This window comes from Sinocyclocheilus grahami, unplaced genomic scaffold (genome assembly GCF_001515645.1).
Source record: "Sinocyclocheilus grahami isolate Dianchi unplaced genomic scaffold, SAMN03320097.WGS_v1.1 scaffold684.1, whole genome shotgun sequence".
NCBI classification, from domain to species: Eukaryota; Metazoa; Chordata; class Actinopteri; order Cypriniformes; family Cyprinidae; genus Sinocyclocheilus; species Sinocyclocheilus grahami.
In genome coordinates this window covers 243,039-265,243 of record NW_015505863.1, presented here as the reverse complement: position 1 = coordinate 265,243, position 22,205 = coordinate 243,039, and the positions used below count along the sequence as shown (strand labels likewise).

At 36.8% G+C, this 22,205-nt stretch overlaps 3 protein-coding genes across 7 annotated transcripts in view; 1 reads left to right on the top strand and 2 right to left on the bottom strand.

Annotated features, from left to right (window-relative positions):
- Window positions 1–5,294, bottom strand: part of LOC107559421 (protein RD3) — a 7,436-nt gene extending 2,142 nt beyond the window's left edge. Inside the window, exons 1-2 of one of the 2 annotated variants that reach the window (XM_016243240.1) lie at window positions 5,290–5,294; window positions 2,309–2,538 (exon numbers count right to left, since the gene is read on the bottom strand). In XM_016243240.1, the coding sequence (XP_016098726.1) occupies window positions 2,309–2,526 (218 nt within the window). In that variant the 5' untranslated portion in view covers window positions 2,527–2,538; window positions 5,290–5,294. Of the gene's footprint in view, window positions 1–2,308; window positions 2,605–2,770; window positions 3,059–5,289 lie in introns of those variants that run through there. The other variant, XM_016243239.1, reaches the window with a different exon arrangement.
- Window positions 5,295–9,963: 4,669 nt separating this feature from the next.
- On the top strand, window positions 9,964–18,223 carry LOC107559418 (potassium channel subfamily K member 4-like). Of its 4 annotated transcripts, none has more exons than XM_016243237.1 (8): window positions 9,964–10,159; window positions 13,392–13,479; window positions 13,654–13,915; window positions 14,665–14,779; window positions 14,928–15,088; window positions 15,286–15,472; window positions 16,451–16,593; window positions 16,898–18,223. In XM_016243237.1, exons 3-8 carry the CDS (start codon window positions 13,727–13,729, stop codon window positions 17,519–17,521), a joined length of 1,419 nt encoding a protein of 472 aa, XP_016098723.1. In that variant the 5' UTR covers window positions 9,964–10,159; window positions 13,392–13,479; window positions 13,654–13,726; the 3' UTR covers window positions 17,522–18,223. The 4 variants fall into 4 exon arrangements, with proteins under 4 accessions (XP_016098723.1, XP_016098720.1, XP_016098722.1 ...); XM_016243234.1 differs by having other exon boundaries at window positions 9,964–10,186; XM_016243236.1 differs by having other exon boundaries at window positions 9,964–10,186; window positions 13,388–13,479.
- A 951-nt stretch (window positions 18,224–19,174) lies between these two features.
- Window positions 19,175–21,760, bottom strand: LOC107559407 (high choriolytic enzyme 2-like). The gene is made up of 8 exons (XM_016243219.1): window positions 21,610–21,760; window positions 21,485–21,533; window positions 21,047–21,100; window positions 20,424–20,433; window positions 19,883–20,061; window positions 19,678–19,759; window positions 19,457–19,584; window positions 19,175–19,353 (listed from the first exon to the last, which is right to left on the bottom strand). Exons 1-8 carry the CDS (start codon window positions 21,676–21,678, stop codon window positions 19,346–19,348), a joined length of 579 nt encoding a protein of 192 aa, XP_016098705.1. The 5' UTR covers window positions 21,679–21,760; the 3' UTR covers window positions 19,175–19,345.
- Between the last annotated feature and the right edge of the window lie 445 nt (window positions 21,761–22,205).

Genomic DNA, 22,205 nt, shown 5'->3' with positions numbered 1-22,205 from the left:
ATATGATGCTTTTTTTAAAGATCATTATTTGGTGTAACAGAATATTGTTGACATGCTTTAATGTTCAAAAACTTGTAACACTCCAAAGAGAAAGAAAAACTTGAAATCGCATCATATGACCCCTTTAAATAAAATAAAAAAAGGCAGAGAGTTTAACCAACTCCAGGACAAGTACCCTAATGTTTAGCCTAATAACTTTGCGCATACCAAACCCGTCTTTTCTAGGCAAGTACCAGATATGGGTATCATGACATAAAATACTTTAATACAACTCAATTTGTATTTAATGTGATCACAACTGAATAAAAGAACAACAACGAGCAACTGAAGGTGAACTATAAAGTCTATTGCGAGATGAAACAATCTGAAAAAACACTCCCGTTATAAACACTGAAGGTGTCTACACTGTGAAAGTAATCTTAGGCTACACTGTATGTATTTCTGCACTTTGTTCTTTATGATCATGAGAGAAATCGTGAGAGTGCAGAATTCAGTCAGCAGGCGTGCACAGTGAAGAAGTCTCCGGCATATCAGCGATGACTCATCTGAACGCCTCTGATTGGCCAGATGAAACGCAGTTTCGCGTACATATAATACACACCTACCCCACACCCCTAAACCTAAAACCGGTGTAATTTTTTTTCTGTGAAAGAAAAGTTAAACGTGTCCAGAATAGTTATCATAGTTTTAGTGACAATAACATAAATTATAAACCAAGTATGAAAAATGTCCAGAGTTTTCATGTTATTAGATTTTTAACAAAAATTGTATTTGTACCAAGGGTGCATTTTGCCCCACAGGTAAGTTAAAATGCCCCCACAGGTGGGGTAAAATGCCCTCAGTCTGGCAAAGCTATTTACTTTATAAATTTACAGCAAAATCAGAGTACAGGCAGTTTTAGCTTAAAATGAAAAAGAATATAATCAATAATTATGAATTACAAAATTAAAAATATTATTAGCTGAGGACTGGTGGGCGGGTGCACTGGACAGAATACATTCTAGTACAATTTAAAGTACTATACAGAATTCATTTTTCCAAGGCCAGGTTATCTGAAATATTTCCTAATATTGAAGACAGATGTGACAGATGTCATGCTTCTTTGTGCAATTTGAGTCATATGTTTTTTACTTGTCCTATGTTGCAAAATTTTTGGGTCAGTTATTTTACAACTATGTCTAAAGTGTTAAAAGTTAGACTTGATGTTTGCCCCGCTATAGCAATCTTTTGGGATACCAAAAATGTGGTCTCAGTTTAATTCAAAACAACTGGATATTTGATCATTTACCTCTTTGTTAGCTAGGCGCCATATTCTGCTCCACTGGAAATCTAATAATCCTCCAACAACCTCCCAATGGCTAGTGGATACCATGTTTGTTTGTTTTTTGAAACTGGAAAATGTAAGATGTTCTGGGAAAAGTCATTTCTTCAATAAATGGCGTGTCCCTTTATAGCTTACTTCAAGTCTCTTATTATTCTACCTCCTGGTTAATATATGATAATGTATATATATATATATATATATATATATATATATATATATATATATATATTGTATTATATATATGTTTTATTTTATATATTTGTATTACAATATATATATATTGTATTAAGTATATGTTGTATTTTATCTATTTGTATTACAATGACTACTATTTTCTATAATTAGTTGTATTCTTTATTTTATGATCGTTTTGTAGTTATTTTATTTATTTACATTTTTTCCCAGTTGTAATTCTTTCTTTTTCTCTCTCTTTTTTTAATTGGTTATGTATTATGTTTGGGTTTGGTCTTAAACTGTTTTAAAAAATTTGTCATCTATTTTCTAAAAGTTTGAACATAAAAATATTATTAGCTTAAATGCTAACTTGCCACCTGATGCTAACTTGAGGTAATTTTTAAATATAAAGTCCAAATATTTTTATTCAGCTAACTACAATACATTTGATGGATAAACAAAGGATTTGAGGTTCAGAACAGAGTAACTACAAGTAATTAAGCCATGCCCCTGGGGGCGTTTTACCCCAAAGACTAGTTTTGAGAGAAAAAAGGTCATTCTGAAAATATAATTAGGCTATATTTTCCTTAAATAACATGTACTCTTTATCTACAGGCCTTACTATTCTCATATCATATATAATTGTGATGTTCTACAAAACAATACGCTTTAAAATACTTTTACCGACAGAAGTTTTTTCTTAAAAATCACTTAAAGTAACGTTAACCGATCAATGACAAACCGCATGTTGCGGTCTCTGAGATCTAGCATTGTTAACCAAAGTCTAGCCTACTACTGACATAGGCCTACCTGAGAACGAGGGGACCGCATTGGGAGGGAGAGACCTTGGCACACAGATCCTGAAGCTCCAGTATCTCCCCAGCTGGAATCTCATAGGAGGACTTTTGTGGAGGTGCAGCCAGCCAGCTGTAATCCACACAAGAGCTGCGCCTGCGGTTCTCCGTCGCCCTCTCCTGGCGGAGGCGCTCAGTGCGCTTCACCAAAGAGCCCAGCTCCAACATCAGCATGTTAGTTACCAGCTCCTCAGGCGAGCGCTGACCAGGAACCTGGGGTTCCTTGGAGAACACTGATGACCAGAGGAACATCTGAAATGGTAAAGAACTTGTAAGTGAAGGAAAAACCAAATATACAGTGATTATTTATGCACCAAAGCCCATTGATTTCAGAAAAAGGCCCACTCTAGTCCCAAAATATGTCATAAATTATAAAAGGCACATAAATGACATATGGTTCAAGATTTATGGCACTTACCTTCTCCTAGATGTGCAAAGGGTTGGTTATATTCCCACTGGACCTTTCCATCAAATTAGTCTGAAATATTTACGTAGGATCGCACGTGTATTTACCACATGGCAGTTAGTTCTGTCCTTCTCAACACCAGATAAAGAGCTAAAGATAATCCCTTATGATTATAATCTACAGCAGAGCCACATTTCAGTGGTTCATCACTGGGAAAGGAAAAAACAATTTAAGTCAAAGTAAACTATCCTTCCAAACATACAAACCAATTGGAACGCAAATTGTGCTGGTCGATGTCCAGCTTAGTCATTCTGATGAAATACTCTGTATTAATAGGATTATTCCTTTTAAGGGTTACACAACATAGAATTAGATCCCAATCCTGTCTCAATAAACACTGCTAAGGCCCCCTGCTGTCTTGTAGGTGGACAAAATGATATGAAATCAGATTAGTAACAGCGAAAATACAAAAGTTCTCATGTTTCAGACATGTCTGAAACCTTATTCATCCCATTTCCCTTGAAGAAACTGAAGTTGTAGAAGAGTATGACATAATGCTAATATTTTTCAGAACTTGACTTTCAAGCAGAAGAAGCTGGAGATCAAAGTTAAAAATTGATTTAATTTCTTGTCTTGTTATGATCCTAATACCAGTGAACTTCTCACTTTTATTCTTTGGCCTCCTGTCTCCTCACTCTTGTTAAAAGCCCAGGGAAATTGCTAGGATTAGATTAATGTGTAATGTAAGAGTTCTTAAGTACTGGTGTTCAGGGAAGAGCTGCCACTCAGCATGTATCTCTCAGTCTATAGGAATCAGAAAAAAAGCCAGCTCAGCTCGATTTTTCCCAATGATTTTGATATTCCTGTCATATCTGAACAAGTCCAGGAATGTGTGTTTTTATTGGATAAAAAATGAAGACCTTCTAAATGATCCATGGTTTAAAAAAAAAAGTTTATTTTTAATGCTTTTTATTTTTTTCTTATTCAAAATGTGCACATAGCAGTGGTTTCGTTTGCTTGACTGCTCAAAGATCATTTTAAAAACCACAATGAAAATACTTTTTTATTATTGAAAAGCTTTTCTTAATGGGACACAAGATTCAGTCCGCATTCCCTTCTTCATTCTCATCTGCTTTTTTTTTCACATCCACTTCCATCTCTGCAAATTCAGTTCCTGCTAAAATACCCTTCCATTAGATTTCAATCAATTTTGACGTTTTAAACCAGTGATTCCTCTCCCATCCGTTCTTCAAACACTCTGTTAGGCATTATCACATTGCTTTCTACAGTTACAGTTGCTAGTATGTCTCTGTCATATTTTATCTTTAAATGTTTCAGTGTGGCCTTTAATGTGAAAATGATATCAAAACACATTAGGAAAAGGAAACTGGTAACTTCAACCCAAGAAGAAAGAACTGTGTTTTTAAGAATGAATCTGTCATGAAATGAGTGACAGATCTTATCTGGAGGGAAGTGATCTCTCTAAAAAAAATTTTTAAACAGATAATTTAACAGGAAAATTATTCGTACAACATTTTCTCTGTCAAAGGATGGAATAAGAAATTATTGAAAATTGGATTTGGATTTAATGCATTATTATTATTATTATTATACACCCAATTCTCCAAACAAATAAATGTCCCTGCTTATTGATAAATGTTTATTGTAACTAATGTGACTTTCAAATATTAGAAATGAGGAATTATCAAGAAACAAACAGACACTCCCACATATAATAAATGATATAAAAATCATATTTATTCAGTTGTTCATTTATTTACAATCCTTTTAAACTTTTTCACATAACCTTATTATTGTCTCCACCAGACTTACAAACAAACATCCCTTCCTTCCTGATCAGTTTTTATATTTATCCCCAGTATGTTGTCGCCATAAATCTCTCATATGCATCTGCTCAGGGCGCGGCTCTGATTTGTCCCGGCTTGCCTTTGAGCAATACAAATCCTCCACTGCTTGTGGAGCCCAGCCAAGAATTTGAGAAGGTGATCCAGAACCTCTCTCACAAATTACACTGAGGGATCAAAGTGGGTATAAAAGTCTATTTAGAGAGTGCAAAATGAATCAAAGTCACGGTGTAGATGTGTCAGATGGCATATGAGGTCTATATCTGTGTACTTTGTTTGAAAAACCGAAGTCAGACTTGATAGAGCAGCAGAGTGATTGGTACTGAGGTGTACGTTTGCTGTTACCAACACTATTCAAGTGTGTTGGGCAGAAATCATTCTCCCTGAGAGAGAAATAGACAGAGAGGCCTTAAAGGGGTCATATGATGCGATTTCAAGTTTTTCTTTCTCTTTGGAGTGTTACAAGCTGTTCGTGAATAGATAAGATCCCTAAAGTTGCAAAGACTAAAGTCTCAAACTTTAAAAGAGATATTCTTTATAAAAGTTAAGACTGGTCCACGTTCAAACACGCCCCCACATGTCTACATCACGATGTGGGAAGATTTGCATAACGCCGGCCAAATGTTCACGCAAAGAAAGAAGGCGTAACTTTATTGTTGCTGCCACCACCGCCGCCATGTTGTGAAGACGCTGTGTGTTTCGTTGTGAAAGCGAAACTACTTTGTTTGGCCTTCCAAAAGAGGACACGACTAGAAATCAGTGGTTAGGTTGTATTTACAACACTGTTCCAGAACAGTTCAACCCAAATATTCAGATGTGTCGAGTGCATTTTATGGAGGACTGTTTTCTGATCCTGGTAGAGTAGATTGACTCACAGACTGTAAGTACGTTTTCATATTTAAAGAATTTGCCACTGATGATTCAAACGTGAGTTTTGAGCAGTGTAGAGTAGCACTTGTTGTTCGTCATTTCTCCGATCACAAATGCAGACATGGTTTTATGTTTACGCGGCGCGATGCAACGCAACGCGTAAAAAGACAGTAAGTCATTATAATCCATAATTATGTCCCCACTGGATGCAACAAATGCCTCGTTTATAATGGGTTTTAATGTTTTTGTCTCGTCGCTTCGGCCAGACACGGCATCAACAGTATGGTGAGGGGCATAACATTTCCGTCACACGCTTGGAGGTATTTGGCCAATCACAACGCACTGGATAGCTGGCCAATCAGAGCACACCTCGCTTTTCAGACCGATGAGCTTTTTTGTTTATTTAAATTTTCATTTAGATTAATTTGATGTACTAAAACTAAGCATGAAAATAACTATATAAACATATTTAAAAATAAAAATAAAAACTACTAAAACTTACTCAAATTAAAATGAAAACAGCCACAAAAAATGTACTATATAAATATATAAAATAAAAAACTATTAATTGTAATGAAGTCAAAATAATTCAAAATAAAAACTATAACAGCATCTCTATGATAAAACAGCAAACTGACACGGCATCAACAGTATGGTGAGGGGCATAACATTTCCGTCACACGCTTGGAGGTATTTGGCCAATCACAACGCACTGGATAGCTGGCCAATCAGAGCACACCTCGCTTTTCAGACCGATGAGCTTTGTAAAATTCGACGCGTTTCAGAAAGGCGGGGCATAGAGGAGAAAAAATTATTTACATTATATGGAAAATAATGTGTTTTTTTAACCTTAAATCACATAAACACATTTCATTACACCAAATAGACCAAATAATGTTCTTTTTAGCAGCATCATATGACCGCTTTAATGGTCTTTCCTGAAGCATGTCTGTTGTAAGTCTTGTTAAAATGTGTAAAAGCTAAGTGTATTTCATCCCATCCTATTTAATTTTTTCCCCAAATGACTTTTGTTGTCTGTAAATGCAAGGGTGTTTCTCAGTAGGAAATGCTCCAGCATGGATGGACTTTTGGTACTTTCCATTACTTGGGTAAAATGGGCTTTTTTTAATGGTTAGTTAAAGGAACTGCTTGTTGATTTTCAGTTCAGAAGGACAAACAATTTTTATGTATACATAAAATAATTGTATTTTTTTAGGCCTTTTTTATGGATGCACCTGCTCTTGTCCTATGCCCTGAGCATGATCATGAGCTCAGATGCAGGGTTAATATAGTTAACTAAAACTAAAACAATAATAAAAAAAAAATCATCACTCAAAATAAAATAAACTTTAACTTAAATTAAAAAAAATGTTTATTTAAATTTTCATTTAGATTAATTTGATGTACTAAAACTAAGCATGAAAATAACTATATAAACATATTTAAAAATAAAAATAAAAACTACTAAAACTTACTAAAATTAAAATGAAAACAACCACAAAAAATGTACTATATAAATATATAAAATAAAAAACTATTAATTGTAATGGTCAAAATAATTCAAAATAAAAACTATAACAGCATCTCAATGATAAAACAGCAAACTGCTCAGATGTAGGTCAAAGTAGATTATATATGCTGTTATTTGTTGATTTGTTTTGTTTGTTCACAATTATTGCATCCTTATAAGCAAAATATAAGGCCATGTCTAAAAGTTTATGTCAAAACTATTCTTGAGATGTACCAAAAGTATTTGTGGTATGTACCTTGAGATTTTATGTATTTTGAACTGCAATAATATATAGTGTATATATATATCGCACCATCAATTTCATCAGCTATTTCCATCATTTAAAAACATCAAGAGGACTTATGAGTAAAGAAATATGAGTAAAGAGCAAAGGTAATCATGCATGGTGTTTTGGATGTAACATCACACACTGAAGTCGAAAACATCACACACGTGAAGTCGTGGCCTAATGGTTAGAGAGTTGGACTTGTAATCTGAAGGTTGCGGGTTCGAGTCTTGTTCCGGCAGGGATTGTAGGTGGGGGAAGTGAATGTACAGTGCTCTCTCCCACCTTCAATACCACGACTGAGGTGCCCTTGAGCAAGGCACTGAACCCCCAACTTCTCCCTGGGTGCTGCAGAATAAATGGCTGCCCACTGCTCTGTGTGTGTGTGTGTGTGTGCACTTAGGATGGGATAAATGCAGAGCACTAATTCTGAGTATGGGTCACTTCACTTTCACTTTCATGTTAGTGGACATCGGCATCAGATTAATACAACAACCATTTTCATCTGTTTTTGTTTTTTGTCCAAAGACAGGAACTGACAATAAAACATCTCAGGTAATCCTGTAAACTGTCATTCACTTGAGTGAAAATATCTCTGTCAACAAATAGACAGTTAACCATATGCAGCCATTTAATTTCATTTGTGCCTGTTGAATGAGCTCCAAATGAGTGCTAATGTTACACTTCGCTCATTGCGCTATTTCAGTGCCCACAGGGGGATAATCTTTCCCATACTTGTTAACACAGTTTCTGGCTGCTGGTGTGACCCTGTAAGTCAAGCTTTTTGGTTGTGAAGAGGGGTGTTTTGGGCACAAGCCAGTGATGGTGTTGCTTCCTTTTTGCAGGAGCCACATTAGTAGCATTGTGAAACATCTTCATGAATAATGCAGAGTTACTGATGGATTGCTCTGGTTATGTAATGGCCTTGTTGGTGATGGCTGTAGTATGTTAATGTTACACCACCGTAGTGTTTTCCCCTCTGGCTTCAAACTCTCGTTTTTATCTCAGAGACAAAAATGTCATTGTTTTAGACCAGACTGATAATATTTCAAAACAAAACCAATTAAAGGTGGTGATACACATACAATGATTGGTCGTCACGTGTGACTATCATGAGAAGTGTAACCACATCCCCGCCAGGCCTGCGCTGTGAGCAGTGTGAGCATGTGGCTCCTGGCATACAGTTGAGAGAGCCATGCAACGTCTGCAATGTTACAGCTGCACTTCCCAATAAGTTCTGCACATTAGCGTAAATCACATGTCACTCTGATACTGACCCAAGCATATGGGAAGCGTGAGATAGAAGGAGACAAAATGCAAGGGAAGGTAGACCGAAAAGATGGTTTTCTATATATCAGCTGTATTGCACTGCCTACTCAGAGAGAAAGAGAGAGAGCACAAATATGAGAGAAAGTAAAGGGGAGGTAATGAAATATACTGAGCAATATAATGTCTGGAGTGACCAGAGAAGCCTACTGTGATTATAACTTGCCTGTACTTGCAAGTAGATTTTTTCATCTTTGTCTTTTAAACAGCATTTATTAATCTAGGTAAATATTATAATCTATTAATAGTATAATATTATAATAAAATATTTTATCAAGCTGGAAAAATTCAAATAGATTTTAGAATTGTATGAATTAAAATTCATTATAGTAGTAGAACATGAATATTAATAAATATAAAAATATTAATATATAAAAATTAAGTATATGTATCGTAAGATTTTCATCTTTAAGACATTTATTAATATATATAGACACCCACACATGCATATACAGTGGGGCAAAAAAGTATTTAGTCAGCCACCAATTGTGCAAGTTCTCCCACTTAAAAAGATGAGAGAGGCCTGTAATTTTCATCATAGGTATACCTCAAAGATGAAATTTTGTTATTGACCAAATACTTATTTTCCACCATAATTTGCAAATAAATTCTTTAAAAATCCTCCAATGTGATTTTCTGGATTTTGTTTTTTCTCATTTTGTCTCTCATAGTTGAGGTATACCTATGATGAAAATTACAGGCCTCTCTCATCTTAAGTGGGAGAACTTGCACAATTGGTGGCTGACTAAATACTTTTTTTTCCCCCACTGTACATATATAAAAATTAAATTTGTATAAATTAAAATTCATTTATATCTAGTGAACATATTTATTATTTAAAAATTTATTTAATTAAATATTAGAAATGTGTTTAAACAGTTAAGTAAATATATTCACGTCAGTAGATTTATTTTTATGTGTGAGTATGCACACACACACACATATAGTTTTTTTTTCCCCTTGTAATTTTGACTTGTGTTCTTTTTGTATGTTATCCTTGTTAAAACTAATAAACATTCAATATATATATTTTTCTTTTTTTTTTTAGATTATGCACACATTTTGTCTCCTCAATCGCATTTCCAAGCGGAACATAAACCTTCCTCTCGAACGGAACCATCCCATTAAACTGGAATAAACTGGGTTGGGAAAACAATGATCCAAAGGGAAAGACCAATTAGCCGATCAAGCACGGAATCTCTGCATCGACCCCACCCTTTCCCTTTTTTTCTTCATTTCCTCCTTCTCTTTCACCATCCTTTACTGTAGTAGCCCTTCCCTGTTCCGCTGATCCCACCCTCTCCCACATACACACACAAACACACTGACAAAGCCCACTAACATGCTGGCAGTCTCGCATAGACTCACTCTCTCAGCTCTGCCTCCATCTGATTGAGTACCTTTTCATTCTTGGGCACTCTGCAGCAGTCTCTGTCCGTCTCTCTCTCTCTCTCTCTCTCACACACACACTCACACACCCTCTGGAAGGAATCCTGCAGTTTGCGGCTGCAGCACTCTGGATATGCCGGACCGTCTGCTCTGAGGTGGGAGATGGGCCTGAGAGCTTGTGTGTAAGAATCTGTTCCTGATTCATTTTGTATGTTTAGTGCTAATGTGTGCGTTGTTGGTGCCACGGTCCTGCATGGAAGTTCATTACGTCCTGTGATGGTCTGTTTGGAAGTTTCGGACCAAGTGATTTACTAATGCTGTCTTTTGGGTGTATTTTTAGTTACTGTGCATGGAAATTCAGATATTAAGTTATAAGTTTAGTGTATTGAGTCAAATCAAATAGCAATTATGCATGCCTCTACCTACACGTAAAAGAAGGTGTAAATACTTGTTTTACACTCTATAAAGGCACTATAAAGTTGGACATTGACAGTGGTCGTTGTATATTTTGGGGAGATTGGCTTTGGTTTGATTAATCACTAGATCTAATTGCCTGAATATGTTTATATTTGCTGGTTCACAAAACCACTTTTTTATAGTGAGCTTGCAACTATGCAGTCAGCAGATCCTCCAGAGCTCGGACTCAAACTCTAAACCCAATAACTGCCACAGACATTTCAGTCTCCTGGCATTTGAAGCTTCTCAGATCTCACGCACGCACACACACATGAGTTAGTCATACACTCGTAAATACACAAATGCTGTCCTCAATAGAACTCACAGCGTATATCATTACAAATATCTCTTACTATAAATATAAAATAAAATATATAAAGATACTATAAAATAAAAATATCAGAACTGCTAAATAATTTGGCCGCACAACATGTGACATTCTCACAGACTATAAGAAATGTGTTTTCTCTAGCAGTGGCTTTTTGTATGTTTGTTTTCAAAACCATCATAAATGACAATATTTGTAGTAAATTCTGTCCTCCAAATTAAAATGTAAATCTCAATATCACCAGATTTCAATTAACTGAAAAATTAAACTCTATTAAATACCAGGTCGGAGAACGCTGTCACATGTTTTTAAATGTTATAAATGTATACAATTTATTAATGATTAACTATTCATATTTATTGTCTGAAACATTTTTTTATTTTTATTTATAATTATTATTTGATAATTTTTAAACACAAGTTATAGAAATTATATATATATATATATATATATATAGTGTGTGTGTGTGTGTGTGTGTGTGTGTGTATAATTAAAAGAACTGAAACATCAAAACAATAAAAATTTAACTGAAACAAAACAGTTATGAAACACACACACACACACACATAGTTTAATGAATGTTTTGTTTTAATAAATTTTTTTATTTGTTGTAATTGACAAATATATATATATATATTAAATTTATAGGTTCCATTGTGACAACTTACCCCATAGAATGTGGAAACACAACCGTAGAGCCCAGGGGTGCCCAAACTCGGTCCTGGAGGGCCGGTGTCCTGCAGAGTTTAGCTCCAGCTTGCCTCAACACACCTGCCTGTAAGTTTTTAGTGTGCCTAGTAAGACCTTGATTAGCTGCTTCAGGTGTGTTTGATTAGGGTTGGAGCTAAACTCTGCAGGACACCGGCCCTCCAGGACCGAGTTTGGGCACCCCTGGTATAGGCCTATGTGCCCATACAGAAAATTACCTATAATAAACGTTAAAAACCTTGTGTCAACTACACTGGTCTAATTTCTCACACAGTTCTATATGACCAATAAAAAGCTGGCCAACCTCAACCCAATTCTTTATAATAATCAATAACTGCTAAGCTGTAATTCTTATTCACTATACTTTTCCTTCACATATTTTATTCACAGCTGACACGTCCTTCATTGGCTGTAAGTGCTTCTTACTCTCACTTTCTGTAATTTGATTTGCATATAGTTCGCATTTAGAGCTCATCTTCTGTATTGACAAGAATCATCTTCAGAATCGTTCTGAGAGTGAATCATTGAGTACTCTTGTCCCAGATTCACCTCTACCTGTATGTCCTGTTTATAGGCTTTGTTTGTCTAACAGCTGGTAAATGTCTGATGTTGCTACTCAGTAAATAATAGAAGACAGATGAGTTTTGTTTCGCAACATGACTGTGAAGGTGCAACCTTTGTGATATGACGGGAGCCACCTGGCCCTCAGTGTGATTCCTGGCAATATAACTGTGCACTGAAAGCCAAAAATACATTGGTTTAAAGTTAGGAAAGCATTCAGAGCAGTTTAACATTGGATACCAGGGCCTTATGTGTTTTATGTCTTGACTGGGTGTCGTCAAAGTCCTTTAAATCATCAAAAGGACTTAAAATAGACTTCTATAATTAATGTGTGGTTTATAAAATATTAAAAACAACAACATGTACACTGCCTTTTAAAAGATTGGGGTTGGTCATTTTTTTTAAATAAAGTTATACATTTATTCAGGAATGATTATTTTGAAATGTATATTTGTCAAGTAAAAAAGAAAAAAATCACACAGGTGTCGGACAAAATAATGTGAACACCCATTATTATAGAGGTTAATATCGTGTGTAGGCTATAGTGAGAAAAAAAACTTGTGATTGTCTTTTATTTATCCTTTTGTTTTCTATACTCTCTACTGTGTATACCTGTGTTCAGCAGTGTTTAGTACAAGCCGTGGGTGAAATGGGTGAGTTGTCAGACTTCCAAAAAGGGCAAATCATGGGAGCCCATTTAGCAGGAGTGTCTGTAACCTCAACAGCCTAATTGGTTGGTGTTTTAAGAACAACAGCACGGCAAGACTTCATCAGCGAAGAAGAATAGTGATCAAAAACTGAAAGTGAATGATAGGGACCAGCGATCACTAAGAAGGACTCTGTCCAAACTACACAGAACTATACTGCAGCAAAGTGACAGCAAACCTCAGTATTTACCTTGAGGACCCTGTTTCCTCAAAAACCGACCACAGAGAACCTCACAAAGCCAACATCCATGAAAGAGCCACAACTGTGAAAAAAATTGGTTTAATGGTGTCAAGATCATAAAACCTGGACTGTTGGAGCACAAACTTCAACATCTTCCCTGGCCAAAACAATCTCCTGACTTAAATATTATCACACCGCTGCGGGCAGTTCTCTGAAACAACTGGTAGATGTTCTGTTCGATGACAGTCAACTGCAGACTATTCAAAAGTTGTATGAATCTATTCTAAGAAGATTGGAAGCTGTATTTAAGGCAAATGGTGGTAAAACACCTTTAAGAAATCTTGCCTATTTTCCAGATGTTCACATTATTTTGGCGGGGGGAGGGGGGGGGTTTGTACAGGTTTTCATTTATATTTCTAAAACACTTGTCCCCTCACCTCAGTCAGATCACGAGGACGAGGCGTTTCCATGTGGATACAGATCCAAAGATTCTAGCAACTGGATAAGCCAGAAACGCGAGGAGGAAAAGGACAGGTTTGTGGCTGAACGTTGTGCTAGGTTTAAATTCTGAATGTTGTAGACTAATACTGATATTGCAGCTTTAATGGGTTAGACCAAAATCTTCTGTAAAGTTAATTTGTGGTCACAATTAAGCTTTCACCATGAAGTGCTTGCAACTCTCTTTAATGGATCCGACTGGTTTTGCAGCCTCGTCCCCAAGAGGAACGACACCAGCAGTGGAAAGGACAAGAAACGGACAGACTCCAGCAGACGTTCAGCCATGCATGGCTCCACCCTTATATTCGTCCTCATTGGGGTGCTCCTGTACTTGATGATGGGGGCTTTGGTGTTCAATGCCCTGGAGGCTCCACATGAGGAAAGCCATCATGATGAGCTGCAAGCAACCCGTAAGGAGTTCTTGGGCAACTACACATGTGTAGACCCTGAGCATCTATCGAAACTGATAGATGTAAGTATTGTTGCATGTTATTATTATTTTTATAATCGATTAATCTGGTCAATCGATTAATCTGATTTTTAAAAACCAAATTTACATTTTGTATATACTGAAACAAAAAACCTTGTTATTCCACATCCTGATCAGTGTTCTTTGTATTGGTACACAGTTGCTCCCACGTAGCCTCTATGTTAAAACTGTGTCTTCAGAACTAGTTTGACCATCTAGCAGTTAGCCGACTGACTTAAAAATGTTATTTTATGCAACCAGCCACTGATTAATCAAAATTCGTTGTTGATTTTTTTAATTTAGATTGTTATCAATCAGCCCTAGAAGTAAACTATTGGCTTAAAGGTGCTATATGTAATGTTCTGACTGTACTCAGGCATAAAAATGCCCCAATATGTTTGCAGATATTTACAAAACATGCTAAGTTGACTTATTTGTTTCTTTGAAAAACAATGCTACAGCCAATTATTCTACTTTGAAATGTGCGTTCCAAGTCTGAATGTCTGTTTTTGTTTTGGTCTGTGTGATTCCGCCCACTGCCAATTTACCCAATAGTATTTCGAGACCCCGGGTTGCCAGTTGGTGGAAAACACAACACATTGCAACCATGAAAGCCAGCAAATGAACTGGGTCAGAGATCGCAGATTCTACCCAACCTAAAAAGTTCTATGATCAGAGGCATATTAAAATTTGGACTCAACCGGTGTTTAATATCTAATCTTTTTTCCCTATACTCCATTGTCTTTATACAGGTGGTGGCAGAGGCTATCAGTGTTGGAGTTGACCCCAACAGTAATACCACATTCAGCACAAGTTGGGACCTGGCCAGCGCTTTCTTCTTCTGTGGCACCATTGTCACCACCATCGGTATGGGACTGCCACATCACTGGCTGAACACACCTGCATGTTAAAGCTAGAGCCTGGCCTGACCTCTGCATTCTGGGGATCATTGGCACTGTGAGATGTCTAAAAATATCTGCCATCAGATCACAGCAAGTGTTTGTCTGTGGTCCAGGTTATGGGAACATTTCTCCAAAGACAACGTGGGGTCAGCTCTTCTGCATCTGCTATACACTGGTGGGCATTCCTTTGTTTGGATTTCTATTGGCTGCTGCAGGAGACCATCTGGGGACGTCGCTGAGGAACGCCATTGCTAAAGTTGAAGCTCTTTTATGGGTAAATGATGATGATGACAAACATAACCTCACAAGACAATCATTATTTAAAATATTATCATTGTATTTTTTTTATAAACAGTCTTTCATACACTTTCCTGGCTCTTATACATCAAGGTGCAGTAAACCTTTGTCACAGTGATTCATTTCCAGCTTTCTGGACATTTTTCTTCAGTCTTCTTTATTTTCTCCATTCAGAAGTGGAAGGTGAGCCCGACCATTGTGCGTGTCATCACCGCTGTGCTGTCCATCCTGCTGGGCTGTGTTCTCTTCATCTTTGTGCCAATTTTAGTCTTCCAGAAGGTTGAAGATTGGACTTGGCTAGAATCCGCCTACTTTGTGGTCATCACCCTCACTACAGTGGGCTTTGGAGACTATGTTGCAGGTACCACTGGGTGAAATCCTGATATGTTTGCTGACTTGCAACAGTTTGATGAATAGCTTGCACTTTATTTCGAGATCAAACTGATTGAAATTAAGATATATAAGCATCTGTCCTGTCTCTTGTCTTCTTGTTCAAGAATATGTTAACCCTCAGTGAAGAAGACCTCATTTAACCTTGGCACGCTCTTTCATGAAACGTAATATTAAAAAACAAACCACTGCAGTCATCTTGTGGTGGGCGTTTAATGGGTTGATTGTTTTTCAATGGCTCCATTCCACCATTGCCAATCCACCATTGAATCCACACTTAAAAGAATAGTTCACCCAAAAATAAAAAATCATGTACTCACCCTCATGTTGTTCCAAATGAGTGATACTAACGCAGAACACAAAACAAGATATTTTGAAGAATGTTTCAGCTGTTTTTGTCCATATTATGAAACAAAATTTATGAAAAAAAAATCACACAAAGGTAGAGTTCAGTTAATCCATACTGATATATTCAAAGATGTCTGAATTCAAATGATCATTTTTTATGATCAAAATAAACCTTTATTTACTCACAAATACAATCAAAACATTGATCAACGCACATATATGCAGACTACATCAAATATGGTGACACAAACCTCAAACATCAAATGCTGTCAAACCTCATTGGTTCTTGTCCAAACATTTTAGGTTTGTCTAACCATTTTTGTCTTTGTATGCATTAATCAAACGTTCATTTCAAATGTTTTCACTGAATTAATTTCACGTTAACTTGAAAATGTTTGGGCCCCATTGACTTTCATAATATGGACAAAAACTGCTGAAACATTCTTCAGAATATCTTCCTTTGTGTTCAACAGAATAACTTAAGTCAAACAAATTTGGAACCGCATGACGGTAATTAAATGATGACACAATTTTCATTTTTGGGTGAACTATAAATTTGAATAAATCACTCAATGTATTTTGTAAATTTCTTGTCCATCAGGTGATGGCGGTGATGCAGGTAAAGATAATTGGTACAAGCCTCTGGTGTGGTTCTGGGTTTTGTTTGGATTGGCCTACTTTGTGTCCATTCTTTCCATGATTGGGAACTGGATCCTGGTTCTTACCAAAAAAACCCGAGCTGAGGTAGGCCAATGATTCAATCTTGATGTCTAATTAATTTTTTAATCAAATGTTTTGAGCAGTTAATGCCTGGTCAGACTCAACACTGCAACTCAAATGTGATTTTTAAATTCTCTTCTCAATTCCGGCCCTTTCTATCTTCTTAATAACCTTCCTTCCATTTCCCCTCATACCCGTAGTTCATCTCCACATCTCCTATTAACCTAAAATCTGTATCAAATTTCAATCATTCTGTTCATGGTGACATACAAATCTCTCCATAACTCTCAAGCCTTTCCATTTCTCCTGCCCTACTTTCTGCTCCCAGATGGAGGGGTTGAGAGCACATGCCTCAGACTGGACTCAGAACATCCAGAACATGTCTGTGGATTTCAACATGTCTGGAAAATTTGAAGATCCTTTCAAGCGCACAAGGCGAAAGCGGCGTCACAGGCGCCACAGACACCATGGCAGTCAGGGTAGAGCCGGAGAGGATGGAAAAGAGGAGAATGAATCCGAATCCAGCTCCTACTCGGGTTCATCGGATGAGTCAGAAAGCAGCTCTGAGTCCCAATCGGACGTAACCCAAACAGACCGGGTCCCGGAGGGAGTGGGTAGCGACAAGGGCAAAGATTTAGTGAAAGAAGAAAAACTCCATGCCATGGCCAAAGATTCCGTCCTCTCTCAGCCCTTGGATTACCTTGGGGAAAATCTTGCGTACATCGATGAGTCTTCAGATGCAGTGAGTGGCAAGATTCACCTGGACCCCCTGCTGGATGTACCAGAATCGAACCCAGCTTCTACAGACAGGCCCAAAAGGAGACGTCAAAGGAGACACTTGAGAAGGGATCAACAGAAACCCAAGACTCCTAAAACCAGTCCAAACGAACCAGAGAATAAAGCGCCAAATGGAGACATTAGACAGAAAGATCCACCTACGCCAAAGCTGTGAGCGTCAAGGTGTTCACGGGGTTTGTAGCTCCTCAGAAAAACCTCTTTGGAATAAAGTTTTGCAACTTTGCTAGCTTTAGGATATTCTGTGCTCCACTGGGAAGGCACCTGGCATTATTCTCAGATTTTACTGGGACAAAATAAGAAACTATCCATGTGCCTAAAATGAGAAGGGGGGGGGTTAGGTGTGGTCAAATCTTGGACCCCTCAGCATGAGTGAGAACTTTTATTTGGTAATCAGATGGGGGCTTGAAGTGCAGGAAGGCCATGGTGATCAGACACTTAGTGCCATCTACTGGCCGTTCACGGCACATGACTGGCTCGTTTATGGATGCACTGACCATCAGTGAATGTTTGATTTGTGTGTGCCATTCGCGTCTTTCCTAATATCAGAATACAGGAATGACACTAATCCATGTTACTGATCCAACTCAAATGATGCCTACTGCTTGAGTTCATCAAACTGTAACGGTTTTGTGTTAGTGGTAAATAACATTGCTATGGAAGCCTGTTTCTGCTTCAAGTAAAAAAATAAAAAAGGTACCAATAATTTTATTTCTCATGTCTGCAAGTTTGACAGAGTTGTAACTTTTTTACTTTTTCTCAGGATTTCTCAATCTTGCAACTTTATAAATAATGACACTTTAGGTCTCACAATATAAGCATTTCTCATAATGGTCTTATTTTATTCCTAGTTGCCACTTTCCTGTAATTCCAATTTTTCTCATAATTGCAACTTCATCTCACACATGTCATATAACTCCATAATTACATTTGTGGGATTATATAATTATGACTAACTCCCACAATTGCTACTTTGTTTATTGTAACTTTACCATAAATGCGACTTCACGTCTCACAACTGTCATAGCTAGATCTTAAAATTGTGACTTTAAATAAAAAATTTTTTAAGTTATGCATTACAGTTGCAATTATATTTCTCAAATCTTATTGCAACTTTTTAATCTTAAAATTGACAATGCAACTAATGTTCATAAATCCACCTGTCTCATAATTCAGATTTTTTAATATTGCAACTTCATCTCACACATGTCATATAACTCCATAATTACATTTGTGGGATTATATAATTATGACTAACTCCCACAATTGCTACTTTGTTTATTGTAACTTTACCATAAATGCGACTTCACGTCTCACAACTGTCATAGCTAGATCTTAAAATTGTGACTTTAAATAAAAAAAAATTTTAAGTTATGCATTACAGTTGCAATTATATTTCTCAAATCTTATTGCAACTTTTTAATCTTAAAATTGACAATGCAACTAATGTTCATAAATCCACCTGTCTCATAATTCAGATTTTTTAAACCCAGTTGCCACGGTCTTGTGACTTTATCATAATTGTGACTGTGTCTAACTATTAATATAACAAGTTTTCCACTTTTTTTGCCTTACATCATGTAATTGTGACTTTAAAGCTCAGTTGCCACTTTTTTTTTTCAAATTGATCATTTCTTATAATGGCGACTAATGAGGCAGAAACAGGCACTGGTATGGTGTACATGCATCTTGAACAGGAAATCTGCGTTCAGATAGCTCATGAGTGTGGTGCGTGAACTTTCCCTTAACTCATTAAAGTAACTTGAGAGGTTCAACCCTTCTAGGAACTAAGACGAAACCACATCAGGACTGACCCGTAACAAGGTTTATTGCAATTCAGCACTGCGGTTAGTTCATTACATTTGTGGTCAAGTTACAGACAAAGGAGGAAGGAAAAGATTAACTTTGGTTACACAGTACCGTAATCCTTTTATTTTGTCACAGTCTGTATTTCACTGGGGTTTGATCTTCTGTGTTCACTTTAAAGACCTGCAGGTTAAAAAAATAATAAATCCATCAGAATCCTAGTACTTTTGTACAGTCAAAAACGCTATTTAAAATATATGAGACTACATGGGTGTAATGTGCGCACCACATTCATAGAGCTTGTTGATTCTCTGAATGTCAATGTCAGACAATTCCTGCCTCTGTCCAATCGGTACTAAAGGGTTAGGAATTGGAATGATGGTTTCCATGCCATATTGAATGGTGAAGGCTGTCCTGCAGATGAAGGGTGAGAGTGAATTCCCTTGAGGATGTACTTTATATATCCGTACTGAAGCATGAATTCAAAAGTAATGTGTGAAGTTTTACCTTCCATAATGCATGATGGAGTTGTAGTCATAACGGGTATTCAGATTATTTGTGTCCTTTATCTGAAAGTTGTGTGCAGATGCTGTGCAAGGGCAAACAAGTGTTCATTGGTACGGAGGATTTCATTACGATAAAATAAAAATATTTTTTAACAATCACCTCTAGAATTTGAGATTTGTCCACATTCTCTCACACACACACACACCTTGTGGAATATTCTGCCAGTTGATCCAGATGTACTGGTCTCTGTCGCTCCTGGTGTGTTCGTGGTGGAACCCCAGAGAATGGAGGAGCTCATGTTCAATGATCCCGTGAAAAACACAGCCGCCCACAGACAGAGACAACTGCTGTTTACCTCCAGATCTCCCTACAGTAGACGAGCAGCTGTAAAGAAAAAAAAAAAAAAATTCATAAATTCAAGTACACTACTGAAATTCCCCTAAAAAAAAATATATATATATATATATATATATATATATGAACCCTGCAAATTACAGCGCAACAAATTTAAATAGGTGTAAACTTAAAAAAACGCGTTTAATTAAATTTAACGGCCCGCCCGAGACCTGTACATTATCTTACACTTCATACAGTTGACAAACATGCAGCGCAACAACTATACAGTCCATAAATGCAGTTATGTGCCCCTAAATTGAGAGATATATGGCCAAAAAGCTCCGCTTTGAGTTGGTCTCATTTTTATATCATATGATAAGCGATATCACGAACAGCGAGATCAATATCACAGGAGTGCCGCTTTTGTCCCAAATAACAGGAGTGCAAATGGGATTGTAATACAACAGTTCAGTAAATAAGTTATGGTGTTATATTTTAAAACACAATAGTGTCCGTTTTTGCTCAGTTTTGCCGACGCAAATATTACCTATTAAAAGCCACAGCAGAACTGTTGTGCTTTTCCAAGCAACAATTTCTGAAGGAGTCAGCGTTTTGAACGAATCCGATGAACAAATGACATTCATTAAGACATTTACCGCCACCTATACTGGCAGTTTTAGTTTCCTATTTAGAGTATCATTTCACACACAAAAAAAATAGCCATTTACGTATTATTATTATTTTTTTTAAATCATTGGGATCATTCACCCAAATATATATATATTCTAAAGCTGTTTTTTTGTAATATTCATTTATTATGTAACACAATAATGGCTTAATTCTTTTGTGCATCGTTTCTCAGCCAAATTTGATGTGCGATTAATTAATCACCACATTGTGTAATTCATTAGACTACTTTTTTTTTTTAAATCGATTGACAAACTTAATTTATAAATATTTAGTATATTTATATAAAAAGTAAAAACCATTAAAAATGACCAACATTGTCAAAGTCAAGTAGTAAATAACTCACCTTTGTTTGCCTGCAGAATTCTTGAGAATATATCCACATCATCAGACTGGATATCTGAAGAACGAACGGCAATGTTAAACCAAATGTGTGTGCATTTTATTGGTCTAAATTAGTGGTTCTTAACCCTGGTACTGGGAACCCAAATAATGCATAAGTTAGTGATGGGTCATTCGTGAACAATTTGTTCATTGCGTCTGTCATGGGACAAATGAATGGAAGACTTGGGAGGTAAAGTAATTTGTTTTTCTCAAATTACCATTGGTTGCATTATAAGGAGTCACTTTGGAATATATAGGATCAAGATTGCATAGCTGGACATGCATAGGTTTGGAGAATTTTGCTGTTGAAAATATTTCACGCCACTCAAATGAACGAAATGACTTGAATAAAGAGAGATCCGTGCATTTCTCTTATCGGAGTCAAGCACCACCGTTCTACCTGATTTGAAGAACACATGAGGGTTGAATAGAAACTCACCTTGATCAACCTGTAGAAAGAGCAGGATACAGAGTGAGTGAGCGAAGGAGTGAAGGATGCTCAAATCTGAGAGCTGCAGCTCTTACCGTAGCAGGAAACGCTCGAGAGAGATTTAGCAGCACAGCCGAGATGGAGAAAAGTAATATGCAGTCCATTTCCCCCCAGTTTGTCTCAAAAAAGACTCCGACCTGAGAGGGGATCTGTGAGAGAACTAAGTAGGACACATTCTAATATAGAAGACATCTGGGAGTGTCCAGTATTTGTAGGGCTGCACGATTAATCGAATGTGATTGTCAGGTGTAGTATCTTGTCAGTCGGTTCTGTAATCAGCGGTAAATCTCCATCACATGCGTGCTTTCACATTGAGCAGCATTTACTACACAGAGCCGTAGTTCACTGACAAGCTACGCAAACAGCTTTCATAATCGCAGAACGATTTCAAAATCGCGCTATTAAATCGTCTGCGATTATGAACGCGATTTTGTGTAGCTTGTCAGTGAACTACGGCTCTGTGTAGTAAATGCTGCTCTATTTGAAAGCATGTGAAAATACCACATTTAATAACATGTTTTTACTCCAAACTCACTTCATAACGTCAGTTGAGTGTTTGAAGTAAATCCTTCTGTGAGATGATGTGGCTTCTTACACAGAATAAGGCATACAACATATTTCATAGTATTTA